Below are 15,059 nucleotides of genomic sequence, written 5' to 3' on the forward strand. Positions count from 1 at the left end.
TGTATCACCCCAGTCGACTCACAGGTGAAGTGATGCCTCACCTGGAACGACTGTTTGGGGCCCTGAATGGTGGTAAGGGAGGAAGTGTAAGGGCATGTGTAGCACTTGTTCCGCTTACATGGATAAGTGCCAGGAGGGAGATCAGTGGGGAGGGATGGGATGGGGGGGACGAATGGACAAGGGAGTTGTGTAGGGAGCGATCTCTGCGGAATGCAGAGGGGGGGAGGGAAAGATGTGCTTAGTGGTGGGATCCCGTTGGAGGTGGCGGAAGTTACAGAGAATAATATGTTGGACCCGGAGGCTGGTGGGGTGGTAGGTGAGGACCAGGGGAACCCTATTCCTAGTGGGGTGGTGGGAGGATGGAGTGAGAGCAGATGTACGTGAAATGGGGGAGATACGTTTAAGAGCAGAGTTGATAGTGGAGGAAGGGAAGCCCCTTTCTTTAAAAAAGGAAGACACCTCCCTCGTCCTAGAATGAAAAGCCTCATCCTGAGAGCAGATGCGGCGGAGACGGAGGAATTGCGAGAAGGGGATGGCGTTTTTGCAAGACTCTTATTGTTTGCATTGATATTACCTGCACGTTTTCTCTAAAGATCTATTTTTGCCTTCTAGACCTTTTCAGTCTTTCTAAAGATTCCCCTGGCTAACCACCAGCCCTTTTCATTTTGTATGTCCTACTTGACCCTTTTCATTAACTACTGTGATTCTTTTACTTTATATTATTTAAGAGATACAGCACAATAACACACCTTTCTGGCCCAGTGAGCGGACAATGCCCAATTAAACCCATGTGACCACTTAACCAACTAACTTGTACATCTTTGGGACGCTGGAGGAAGGAACCTGCACAGTCACAGATTGTACAAACTCCTTACAGAGAGCAGGAGAGTTGAACCCTAGTTGTAGGAACTGTGAAGTGTTACTTACACTAACTGCTATGCTACTGTGCTCCCCTATCTTTCAAGGAATTCCCCCTAATTCTATTCTTGCTCCTGTATGGCACTGGGAGTAATTCTGAGATCCTACTTTTTAAAAAAATTATCTCCTAACTGCCTATATTGGCTAATAGGATTTCATCCTTTTATCGCCCATGATCATATATACAGTCGACCTTCACAAATCCGACTACCTGTAATCCGGTTCCTTTGATAATCCAGCACTGATTTCAAATTTTCCGCACAACTGTAATTTCAAATTTCCCGGGCCACCATACCAATCTGCTGCACATTGTTTTGGTTGCGCTAGATCTGTTCACGTGTTGGCGCGCTCTTGTAAGCACAGACAGGTGATTCCTGCTTGTTTTCCTGCATTTATTAATATCATTTGCATGAGGCATGGCCCCCCGGCACCCGCCTGTGGTGGGGGAGCTGGCGTGTGTTGGGTTGGTCCGCCTTCTCGCCCGCCTGCCGGCAGTTGCGCACTGCCCTCCGGCGTTGCGTGGCCGGCGCTCCGTTCTCTTCTGCCTACGACCTCAGATCAGACGTGACGACCCACTGAATTTAAGCATATTACTAAGCGGAGGAAAAGAAACGAACGAGGATTCCCTCAGTAACTGTAAGTGAAGAGGGAAGAGCCCAGCGCCGAATCCCTGGCCGCCTGACGGTCACGTGAAATGTGGCGTCTACAAGATCTCCTTTCTCTGACTTCTTTTTTGAAGAAACTGTTGTGCCAGTTTCAGCACCAGTTCTTGATACTTCACTCATTTTTCAAGATGAAGATGTTGATGATCCAGACAACCCCACACTTGCAGACATGTAACTTTGCCTGAGGTATATTAAACGTCTCACTTTAGAAGCGGAAGTGCTCAACTGTTCTGTATAAGTTAATTCCTGTACATTTACCTGTTCCCTTTATTTTAATCTGTGCCTGTACAGTATATTACTTTATTAAAATTTCACTTGCTACTCATTTAATATTTCTGTTTCATTATTATCTAACTTGTACTGATTTACATGATATTTTAAAGGTATGATGAGGCGGTTAGCTATTGCTTAATGTAATCCTTCTGTAATTCGGTATTTTCACTAATCCGGCACTCAGGCCCCAGTGGTGCCGGATTATAGAAGGTCGACCGGTACGATGAAAAATAATTGTTCAGCGTCTCCTCCAAAGTCTCTTCAAATTGTCAGAAGCCATTTTTGATCCTAGCATCAGAGAGGTAATATACTATCCTGTTATCTCTTTTGAGGGGCAGAAATGCCCAACTGCACCCCTTACAATTGAATTCTCTATCACTACATCCTTCCCATACTTTCCCCCCCTCAAGTGCTATGAACCCAGCTGCTAGTGCTCCCTTCCCCTGAGAAGCCACCTCCCCCAGAACCAGAGACAGAGTGAGATGGTTTCAGGGGGTTCTTGCATGTCCTGCCTTTTTCTACTCTGCCTTCCAGCCTGTGCAGCCTTTATCTCTGATGTGTTCTTCTAAGTGTGCTATCCCTGCAGATCTTAGGTAAATAGATTCTCCACAGTGAATCTATCCCCAGATCTAGCAGTTAAATACATTTTCTTCATGCATGGTTATTACAGCAACTAAAGTGTCCCTGTATTCCAAGTGATCCTCCTATCCTTCTGAACCAACATAGCCTTCTACTTCTTTTCCCTCACATCTGCAAAGCAGAATGTAAGCAAGCAAGCAACTGAAGTTTCAACAGAGAATGTTGAAATATTAACTGTTCACTTTTCCACAGATACTTGCTGACCTATGAGTTTTCCCCTATTTTATGTTTTTATTTCAGCAGTAGCATTTATAAAATTTTCATTTACTTGTTCACTCTGGTCATTTCACCTTACTGCAATGTGGTAGACATGGCCATATCCTAAACATATTAAGAGTAAAATTTCTCCTGACCTTATTGAGGCAGAGAGATATTCAGCACAGAAACAGACCCTTTCGTTCACCAAGTCTGTAGCATCCTTATTTACATTTATCCTACCCTAATCCCATATTTTATTTTCCCCATATTCTCACACGAGTTACAGCAGCCAGTCTACTCGCACACCTTTGTGACGTGGGAGGGATCCAAAGCACCCAGAGGAAATCCATGTGCTCATAGGGAGAATGTGCAAACTCCCTAGTTTGTCCTTTAGATTGTTTTGCTCCAAGACTCTTACCAGCTGCACCACCACCTTCCTTGTGGATTTATCTTGTTTTTATGGCTAGGAGTTTTGGTCTTCTCACCAAACAGAAACATCTACTGAAGAAGAACCCGTTCAGAATACTTTCACAATCTTCAAGATCCTTCAACAAGATTTCCCTCCATCTGCTCTTTCCTAATTTTTAAAAAAAATTCACTCTCCTGTTATCACTTGTTTAAGTCTTTTTCCCCACACCTTCTCTGTTGCCATTACATCTAATCTATAATGTGGAGGGAGGGCAGCTTGAAGAACTGTAAATCCAGTCTAACCATTGTTCTAGACAAAATTAATGGAACTTCTCTGCTTCCCAATTCTCCCTGCATGGAACAAGTCTCAGTGCTTTGATCTTTTTTGAAGTGACATTAATCCAAACAGCTACTTTTAACGAGTGCTGATCAATTACCATGAAAACCACTCTGGTCTGACTTTGAGGTTGCTTTGAGATGATGAAAACAGTGACACCAAACACGAGCAGGAATGCTGTAAGAAGGCCAATACTCCAGGGCTCCAGGGAAAGTATTGCTTCATTGCCATAAGTGATCAGCACGCTCACTGCACAGATGATAACAGCTGAAAAGAAATTAAGTAAATATGATTAATAATTTAACATACATTGTATTTCAGTGCATGTCAACTGTGAGTTGCAGATAACTCAAACCTGTAGATCTGCTGGTCTTGATTTCATAGTCATACTTTATTGATCCTGGGGGAAATTGGTTTTCGTTACAGTTGCCCCATAAATAATTAAATAGTAATAAGTAAATTATGTCAGGAAATAAGTCCAGGACCAGCCTATTGGCTCAGGGTGTCTGACCCTCCAAGGGAGGAGTTGTAAAGTTTGATGGCCACAGGCAGGAATGACTTCCTATGACGCTCTGTGCTGCATCTCGGCAGAATGAGTCTCTGGCTGAATGTACTCCTGTGCCCACCCCGTACATTATGTAGTGGATGGGAGACATTGTCCAAGAAGGCATGCAACTTAGACAGCATCCTCTTTTCAGACACCACCGTCAGAGTCCAATTCCATCCCCACATCACTGGCCTTACGAATGAGTTTGTTGATTCCCGCTATGCAATTCAATAACACAGGGTCCCTATGCCAATTCACTGTTGGAAATTACACCCCGCTCCCTCCTCGCGTTGTAGAAACCGTGGATCCAGAACAGAAAGATGAAAACAAAATAATGCACCCTGATTTTGCAGACTTTTGTTTTTAACCTTCTTGGCTATTATCCTTCCACTTTTCTGTGAATTTCTTTTTCCAAGGGATCCATACCATTCTCTCTATTCATCATACTATTCCCTCCTTTACAATTTTCAAAGCACCAGTGGTTAATCCAGGTATTTTTGCATTATTCCCCGATGCAGTATCACTCACCTGTCTGTAGCTATTCTTACTCCATTTTCCTGATGGCTGACTAAAAGAATTGACAGATTCCAACAGAATAAAAGTGGAATTCAAGCAGGTAAAGGAAAATAGCATAATCTCACCACAGATATTGTTTGGGAGCTCAAAGTCCATGCAAGAAACAAAGCTGAAATGCTTCCTGTCATACTTAGCCAAAGTTCACGGGAGGCAATCTCATTTCTACACGCACAACATGCTGGAGGAACTCAGCCATTTGGGCAGCATCCGTGGAAGCACTGAGTGTTTGTTTCCACGGATGCTGCCCAACCTGCTGAGTTCCTCCAGCGTGTTGTGAGTGTTGCTTTGACCCCAGCATCTGCAGAGTATTTTGTGTTTACTAATCTCATTTCTATTCCCCAGCAATTTAGAAGCCAACTTCTCTTCTCAACTCATTGCACTTGACTTTAAGAAATGGCTCAATGCAATAGGCAAAGCAAAGGGCTTGTGCAATAGATCTATCCCTTCTCATTAGCAATTTACTCTAATTAACTGATCCTCACATTTATTTGACAAAGGTTTGCAGTTTATTACATTTGGTCTATTTGAGCAAAAATAAGCTATAAATCTAAGACAGCCAGCTACTATCATAATAACCTCTCACAGTCAACATAAACAACATGGAAGGAGTAATGAATAACCCCACACCAATTCACTAGCAATCCAAGTTCTAACAAGGTCCTTGTTCTGAAATAATTACTGTGTCCTTCTTTGGCTTTATAAAGCCACTTGACCCTTTGAGCATTTCCAGCATCATGATTTTAACTTTGCTATCACAACTGTATTCCAAATGCACTACAAGTTATTTACAAGTATTATACTGGTGTTATTTGAATAATACAAGATTTCAGATTTGGATATAGAAATTCTCAAGGGAATCATATATATCAATTTTAGTGATTAAAAATGAACAACTTCCCTCAATATTAATTTAAAAGTATATTATTTCGAGATATCATGACATTCCTTTACATGACACACATACTTATGGTCTACTCAAGGATAAGCTAATATCTTTTCCTGAAACATCTATAGCAATGCCCAATAAAGTTCAAATGTGATAGTTATAAACTGCTTTCTATTACACCAATTCTAAATAATATAAATTGTTCATATTTCCTCGTTTTTAAGCCTGATCTGGTTTCACATACAAATCAGCCTAATTAACAATATGTCAACCCAAATAATGTGCAAGAACCTGTGAATGGACTTTGAATTGAGGTGTATCCTTGACCACATTGCAACACCTCACACACAATGCAACTTTATTTTCTGGTGCCCGAAAAAAATGATGGTACTTTGTCTGCTTTTGTCAAAGAATTCAATCAAGTCATTTCACCAAGTCAAACAATTTGTCCTTAATAGAAGCAGAAAATGCTTGAAATTCTCAGCAGCTTTTGTGGAGAATTAGCTAATGTTTTTACTGATGAAAAGTCATTGACTTGAAATGTTAACTGACAATATTGAGAGTATTGTAATAATTCTTTCATTTGCAAACAAATGTTCAGTGTTTGCAGAAGTGGGGATGGAACTGGACTCTCTGACGGTGGTGACTGAAAAGAGGATGCTATCCAAGTTGCATGCCATCTTGGACAATGTCTCCCATCCACTACATAATGTAGTGGTTGGGCACAGGAGTACATTCAGCCAGAGACTCATTCCACCGAGATGCAACACAGAGCGTCATAGGAAGTCATTCCTGCCTGTGGCCATCAAACTTTACAACTCTTCCGTTGGAGGGTCAGACACCCTGAGCTAATAGGCTGGTCCTGGACTTATTTCCTGGCATACTTTACATATTACTATTTAATTATTTATTGTTTTATATTGCTATATTTATACTCTATTCTTGGGGCAACTGTAACGAAAATCAATTTCCCTCGGGATCAATAAAGTATGACTATGACTAAGAAGCTAAATACATTTGGTACTTTCTACAATAAAACCATGGAGTAACTTCCTTTTAATGTCTTGCACTACTGTATTACTAAATTAAGTTGGGTAATACAAATTCTACAGCCTTTTCTTATTCATTTAGTATAAATCTCTTCCATAATGAGCTCATTTGCTTCAAAGGGATGGTTTGAAGATTTTGTAATCTTTCCTCATGACTTGACTCTCTGATGTTATTGAAGAAATCATCATTTTCTCTCCACACATTCTAGGTTCTTTGATAATTGTTCTGGTGACTCAAGACTGTCATGAAGCTGGATAAAGCTCAGTTCAGGTCATAAGAATTTAGTTTTTGATTTAATCTATAACATTAAAACTACAAATGTGAGAATTTCAAGGCACAGCTAATCCAAAGCATATTAAACTGACTACATATAATTTAACTGATCATATAATCTGCAGTTAACTTAAGCTACTAACACAATTTTGGCTTTGTTTTGGCAGCAAACCTAACGATGCAAAGTAATAAAACTTATTAATATTTAGTGGCAGGTGCCGACTTACAATTGAGAGTCTATATCTGAGTAATGGTTTCAGCACATATGCATCCCATTTTGATTTGAAGTACTTACCTGTTTTCATGCAAGGTTGCAATAGTAGAGAGAGCAATAATAAAGTAATGACAAGATTATTGCATAAAGGCAGGGTAAACCAGCTACATGTATTGCACCGAACAGCTTAAGAAAGAAAATGAGGAAATGGAATAAAGTTTATGGATTTGACATTCAATGTCTCCAAAATATCAGACCATAACACTAATAAAATTCTGATTTATACAGCCAAAATAGTAAAAAAATTACAGCTCATAATCTCATATTTCTTTGTCTTAGAGGTAGGCTATTTGGTTCCATCAAATCTCCAGTGGGGTTAATTTATAAAAGGCAATCGACCTCCTATTCATCACATCTTTGAGATGTGAGAGGAAACCACAGCGCTTGGAGGAAACCCACTGAAGGAGAACGTGCAAACTCCACACAGACCACTGCAGAAGTACGCATCAAATCTTCATCTCTGGTGCTGTAAGGCTACAGCATTAATTGTCCCACCATTGTATTGTCCACAGAAAAAAAAAGTACTGAAAATGAGAGAACTCCCATTGCTGCAATGGTTGAATATCAGATTTATACTGAGCAGGGATATCCTGACTAGAGACTGCATACTGGCTTTGCTGAGATACAGAGACTGAGACCTTGATTCCTGTTGAGGGTTGCCAGCAAAGGTTTGGTATGTTCCATGAGGATTGTTGTGGAGTTCCCACTTTCCTTGGGAAATTTCATCTCAGAAGAAATCAAAGTTAATGCTAAATAATACAGTCAGCCCTCCTTATCCATGGGGGATTAGTTCCGGGCCCCCCACCCCCCACAGATACCAAAAAACAGAGATGCTTAAGTCCCTTATTTAACCTGTCTCAGTGCAGGTGGACTTTAGGACCCGGGAGAGCTCTGGACCTTATTTCCGGGGGAGCTGCTGCTGAATCCACAGTGTTTCAGTTCCATTGACGGAAAACGATCACAATTGAAAATAAAGTGGAAATAATAGAGCGATCAGAAAGAGGTGAAACACCATCGGTCATTGGAAAAGTGTTAGGCTACAATTGGTCAACGATCGGAACAATTTTAAAGGATGAAGTGAGAATAATGGAGCATGTGAAAGGCCCTGCCCGATGAAAGCTACAATTATTACTAAGCAATGCAGTGGTTTAATTATTGAAATACATAGTTTCTGAAGTGTTTTATATGCATAGAAAGGTAAAATATATACTATATACTAAGACAAACATTTGACTAACTGACCCTAAATAATTCCGGATGTACCTGTTCCGATTTACATACAAATCTGACTTAAAGACTGCCTGTACTTTAAATCATCTCTAGATTACTTATAGTACCTAATACAATGTAAATCCTATGTAAATAGTTGTTATACTGTATTGTTTAGGGAATAATGACAAGAAAAAAAGTCTGTACATGTCAAACAGGTGCTGGAGAGAGAACTTGCGGGTTTTCCCGATCCGCAGTTGGCTGAATCCGCACATGCCGAACCCACGGATAAGGAGGGCCGACTGTACTGTGAGGTTCTACAAAAAGGTCCAAAATATTCAATAGGTGAAACGAATCAGTTCTGGAAAGAATAGATTAAATGACTCCACAACCAGAAAGTTCAGCTTTTTAAGCCTTTGGAAAAATTCTGTTCAGTACTGGAAGGATAGGATACGGCATCTGCTGCCAACCAGCCATGTTTGAACCCTGTAGCCATCCAGCTATGGAAATGACTCTGATCAATATTCGCTCTGGACCCAAACCAAATACGACTGTCTCCTTCTGTTTGGCTACTTCTAGGCTTCACAAAGATACCAATTGAAGGAGAACTGAAAAACTGATTGTTCTCCAGAAATTGCCTCTATACATCTTTAATTAGTGGAAAGGTATAAAATGGAACTTTAATTACGTGAATAGAGTGTTTCAGGAGATTTTCAAGCTTGTGGACAGACCACCAAGCTGGAATCAAAGAATACAATGGGAGTATGTAAAATCATGGAGGATATGACCAAACGGGATAGATTGAATTGGTTCTCAGGGACAAATGCTCAGGAACTAGGGACGGAGTCAGAGTTGTATAGTACCACATCAGTCCTTTTGGCCCACCACATCCATGTCAACTCTTTTCCCCATGTAGATAATCCCATTTACCTGCATTGGGTCCAGATCCTTCTGTGGCATGTCTATTTAAATGTCTCTTAAAAGTAGTGATTGTTCCTCACTGTGCTGCCACCTTCCACTGCCACTGTGCAAGTTCCAGAAATCAACCACTTTATATTTTTAAAAAATCCCCTCAATTTCCCTTTAAAACTTCAACAAAATTAAACCTAATCCATCTTATTTTGATTACTTATGCTGTCTATGCCTCTTGCAACTTTATATCATGTCACCCACCCCTCAATTCAATGTTGCCTCAAGGTATGTGGGCACACACATCTTTTGTTACTAGTGCACTAAGGAATTTAAACTGCGCACAGAAGGTTGTCACCCTCTACCTCGTTGGCATGTTAATTATATTTCACGATCACATTTTCTTTTCTGGTTTCTGATGTGGATGGTGTTGACGATATGAAGTTTGTGATGATTTGTCTGCAGATTTTAGAACTGGCTTATTTATACTGTTTTTATTGAAGAAATTATTGATTCACTATGTTGAATTTCAAAGAAGCAAAGGGTGTAAACTGCAAAAGAACTGCTGGTTCATTTAAAGCGGAATGGTTAATAAAACAGTGGAAACTGCTACACCAAAAGCTCATGAGGTCAGGAACGTGCAGCTATGAGAAATATTTATGTACAATACAGAAATTGGTGTTACCTGCGTGTATTGTCACGATGCAAAATTTGCAAGTGGGAAGAAATGGAGTGATATTTGGAAACTTGACTTCTTAAAAGTGTCATTTAGGAAGCAAATTCAGTGCACACGTGTTGTTGTCACTGGGCAAAAAAATTGCACAGCACAAGACTTTTTGCACACACTGGTCATTACAAATTAAAGAGAGCATTGCTACACTCCTGGGAAAACAAAGCCAAATCAAATCTACTCCCACAACTGACATCCTTCAATTTAGGCAAAATTCTGGTGGATCTCCTTTGTGTCCTTTCCAGTTCAACCTCAACTTTATACAGTGTGGCAACTGAAACTGCACATAATCTCCAAGTACAGTCTAAACCAGTGATTCCCAGATTTTTTTGGGTTACTGCACCCTTGCCTCCCAGATCACATCCTCTCCCTGCCTGGCCATCACATAAAAACTATGAAGAAATTTGATTATGATACACAGTGAATGAAAACAGGAACTGCTAATTCAAAGCAGTGGTAAATAATGGCAAAAATTATTCAAATCTATTTAAAGTCACAAATAAAATTATTTAATTATAGTAAAACAATTTTCAAAGATTTTTAGAGTATACATTATAGCATGTTAACTATTCACTACTCCATTGGTTTTTCACCTTGCAATGAGAAGGATGTGCTTGATGCATTGATACCAGCTTCTCAACATCAGGCTAAATGTCACTCAGGAATTTCAGATCCCCACATTCAGTAGTTTGCAGTCAGTTTTGTTGCTTTGAAAGAAGTTGGGTGACTGCACTGAAACTGTGCTCCACTAAATATAATGTTGGAAGTCAATAAAGAATATCTCAACACTTTTCCCAAGTGTAGGATAGCATTCAGAGATCTCTTTCTGCAAACAAAAGTATCGATACAATTTTTTGAACCTCGGCTTCAGCTCAAAGTGATTTTGCAGTGAGACCAGTTTTTTCGTCAATCCTTCGTGTTAATTCCTCATTACAAGTGCTCAGGAATGGACTTGTTATCCAATCTGGAATTTGGATCCAGAGGAGATCCTGATAACTCTCTGACATGTCCTTACGCAGCTGACCCAGGTGGGCACAGTATATTTGAGAATCATCTGGTATTCTTTTTTTCCTCTTCCAACTCAGGCTCCGAAATTGGAAAAGTGATGGCCAATGTTAAAGTTAAATGGGATTAATTTGGACTGAAATGTGTGAACGACTAATTTGACTTTAAAAAGATTCATATCGTTTCCAATTGAAGATTGCTTTCATTAAACTTAGTGAATAATTTGACAAATAAGCAATGCCACGGCTAACATTCAGTTGATTACTGAATGAGTCTTTTGAATCTTCAAAGAATTCTATCACAGTTTCAAAAAGTTCATAGAAGCATCTAAGGCAGTTTTGTTTTGAGAGCCACTATCTTCTGTGTGCAACAGCAAGCATTCAAAATGTTCATCATTCTCAATACAAAGCTCTTGAAATAGGTGAGAATTGAGACCAGGGGACTTGATTTTATTTACTGCTGTGATAACAGTATTTAAATTATTTGTGCAGCTGATCACTTATACCTTTTGCGACAAGATTTTTGTTTGTGAATTACACAGTGAATAGAAAAAATGTTAGGTACAGCTTTTTCTTCCCCAAGAAAGTGATAACCCCACAGTGGCATCCTGTCATTGATGAAAATTCATTACAATGAAAAGGAGATTTGGAGAATGCAATCATTAAAAGTGTTGTAGGAAGGCAGTCCATTATCTACATCAGGTGTCAGTGCTGATTTTCAGTCAATCAAAAGAACATGGCAGCATACACTGGCTGAATTACCCCGTTGACAGATATTAGTAACTAAATCATTTTATTGCACTGTGGTAGTATTGGTAGTGTTCTAATTTGTTACTAAGATGGTAGTTTGACTTTTGTTTGTACTTTTTAACTATTTCCATGAAACTTCAACTAATTGGGGCAACTACTTAATTGGGCCAAAATGTACTGGTCCCAATGTGTCCCAATTAACTGATTCCTCTGCATTTGCTAACTCTGTACGACTTCTCCAAATGTGTCACCTCACACTTGTTGGGATAGAACAAAAATGAAAGAGAAAAGAACCAAAGCATGGATATTGTGATTAGACTCTGGAATATACAGTGTCCATGATTTAACTATGATTCAAAAAGGAATTTGATAAGAAATTGGCAGGGCTATTCTCTTTCTCTCAGCCAGTGCAGGTGGGTAAGGAGAAAGAATAGTGGAATAGAACAAGTTGGATTGCATCCAGGCCATTCAATCTTCTCACTGCTACATCAAGCAGGAGATGCAGAAATCCCACACCACCTGGTTCAAGAACAGCCATCTCCTTTCAACTTTTCAGTTGTTGTATCAACTGGCACAACCTTAAATCACTATGTTTAGCAACACTATAACCACTTTGCACTACAAATTCAGTTTAGTTATTCTGGCTTTTCTCAAACATAGCAAATATTTTGTAAAGGAAAGGGGTGAGATTGAGGGGAACTTGTGTTCTGCCACCATGCTCCCTCACCACAAATTTCCAGGAGAACTCAATTACCCTTTATTCTGTACAGTAGCAATCCACCCATGGCCAAATATTTTAAGTACAGACATTCTACAAACCCCAGAAACCTTTAAGTTTGCTTTAATTCGAGTGGTTTCCGATCTCTAAATAATTTTAGAGATTATTTTAATGAAGCAACAACATAAAAGCAGTGCCATTTCATGGATTCACAATATAAAACAAGAAAGGTCAGTTTTAATACTTACTTATGAACCCAACGCATCCGTATACCACTGATGAAGTCTGTTCTGTTGGGACCACTGAGGGACTGAATAGCAAAGAGCAGCTCAGATCTTGATTTTTGAGCACAGTCAAATGGGAATCTGATGCATTTCTATCTAATTCACCATCTTCATTGGCTGTGAGGTTCTCTCTTTCTGGAGAAAGATTTTGTTTGTAGAGTGATGCTGGCTGATATCTAGCAAGTTTAAAACAAAATCAAATTTCAAAATACATTAAGTATACAATCAGATTTTGCAATCCTACATAAACAACATTTCTGATTACTTATTCCACAATCATCTGCAATCAGTTGGACAAAATTGACTTTATCCCTGGCATTCTAATGATTTTGCTCAGAAGAATTCTGGACTAGTCCTTTTGAAAACTGATGGAAGGTAATGGTTCTTTAATTGAACTTTCAAATACCATTTATCTAAAAAACAATGAACAAAATATCTCCCAGTTCCAGCTCTTTCCGCTTTTTGAAAGATACTGGATACATATTCAATGTATTTTTACAAGAGTCAAAGACTCTCCCATGTCTCATTTTCTCATATTGTGCTTTTTAAAGCTGTTAATATTTCTTCTTTTCACTAGGCGACATCTCTTCTGCACTCCTTTTAATACTACCACATATCTCCTGTAATGTAACAAACACAACTGTACACAATACTAATTTTTATATATGATATCTTACCTCTTGTACTCAGTGCCTTGGCCAGTGAAAGCAAGCACGTTGAATGCATTTTACACTACCCTATCCATCATTGTTCCTTTTGGGTTGCTATGAACTAGCAACTCAAGGCATCACAATACTGTACATCATTTCTGAAATCTCAATTACTGTACATCTCCTATTAGTATTAGACATCCCAGAATGCATTGCACATCACATGCCACTGTTTTGCCCAATAGGCCCACTAGAGGATCAATCAAACAAAAAAATCCACCTTTTGCGAAGAGCAAAACTTGTTCACAAATATAATTGCACCATCTGGATACGCCTCATGGGGCATTCACCTGAAACCTTTTCCAATCACAGTGGTGAAAAGCAAAATGGTGATTTATAGAGGACGAAGTCCTCAGAGGGCATAAACTCAACAAAAGCTATGGGTCACCATGATGTGCTGGGCCTTTCTGCTGAAGTCTTAAGCTGCAGAATTAATTGCATCACTGGCTAAGCTGCTCCCATACCCGTGGAATTTCCCCTTGTTAGGAAATGCTCCATGTTAGGCATTCTCTTTTGAGCAGGCCAGATTAAAGGATTTGATAGGTACAGTATTTAAAATCATGAAATGTTTTGGTACTGTTTTCTGAGTCTGCATTGAACAAGTTCCCATTTACACTCATCCTTTACAAAAGGTCTACACGATGAGTTGAATAGCCTTGGTGTTATGAACATAAAAAACAAGTGCTGGAAATCTGAAATAAAAGCAGAGCATATTAGAAACTCAGTAGACAGGAAATACCAATGCCGAGTTATCGTTTCTGGTCAATGACCCTTCATCATGCACAAGTATTTACCTGAGGAGGAGTACACATGCTGCTACCAGAGTGTATGCTAGGAGTGTCCCAATAGACATCATATCCACCAAGGCTTTCAGGTCAAAGAGAAATGCCATGATAGCTGCCAAAAATTCATCAAGATACGAGGAGTTATGTTAAATGTGCATAGAGAAATACATGATCTAGAAATGATTCCTGCTGATATTAATGAATGGCTGCCTAAAAGACACAAGAAACATTTCTATCCACTGTTAACTCCACCACCAGCAGCCTCATTGTTGAGGATTTACACCCCTGCTAAAGTGCAAATGACTACAAATACTCTCCAACAACTTCTGTGTAGTCATTTTAGCCTAGCACAAATGTTATGTACATCTCTAGAAGATGCGATTGTAAATAACAATATCATTAATATTGTTTGAGAACAGATGCTGGCAAAAAGTTAATCCTGTGTTGTCTGATCTAAATGGTTACATAAAGCTAATCTTTGAGTCTGTTTTATATAACTAATAAAAGTTCCAATACAACATTCAAAATCGGGTTACCTTTAATCTAAAACAGAATCTACTTCTGCGTCAGTCTTAATCAAACTAGATGCTCTGTAATAAGATATCCCGTATGTTAACTGCAGAATAAAATGTTTATTATTGAATGTAGTTAAAAATATTTTTTCAATGAAATTAAAATTGATTGACAGGTTAATACTTATGAGCTGCTGGTGGTTGAAGGTAACCCTTGTCTAAGCATTAATTAACAAATAATAAGGAACGTTTAAACTCAGAATAAAATTCCTCAATCATGCTCACATTTTCTGGAATGGCACGCATTTATTCACAGTAACACAAACAGATATGGAGATCAAAAGCTATGCTATTGTTTCAGCCAGGAGAAAAAAAAACATGAATTCAAAAAATTTTATTTAGCC

General features: G+C 39.1%; 1 protein-coding gene across 4 annotated transcripts in view; it reads right to left on the reverse strand.

Moving 5' to 3' along the window:
* slc7a2 (solute carrier family 7 member 2) overlaps window positions 1-15,059 on the reverse strand; it is a 147,487-nt gene that overhangs the window by 8,565 nt on the left and 123,863 nt on the right. For all 4 annotated transcript variants that reach the window (XM_063043044.1, XM_063043045.1, XM_063043042.1 and 1 more), the window contains 3 exons: window positions 14,153-14,255; window positions 12,613-12,824; window positions 3,539-3,705 (listed from right to left, as the gene is read on the reverse strand). In XM_063043044.1, coding sequence (XP_062899114.1) covers window positions 3,539-3,705; window positions 12,613-12,824; window positions 14,153-14,255 — 482 coding nt within the window. The remainder of the gene's footprint in view (window positions 1-3,538; window positions 3,706-12,612; window positions 12,825-14,152; window positions 14,256-15,059) is intronic.

This window comes from Mobula hypostoma, chromosome 3 (assembly GCF_963921235.1).
Source record: "Mobula hypostoma chromosome 3, sMobHyp1.1, whole genome shotgun sequence".
In the NCBI taxonomy this organism is placed as follows: domain Eukaryota; kingdom Metazoa; phylum Chordata; class Chondrichthyes; order Myliobatiformes; family Myliobatidae; genus Mobula; species Mobula hypostoma.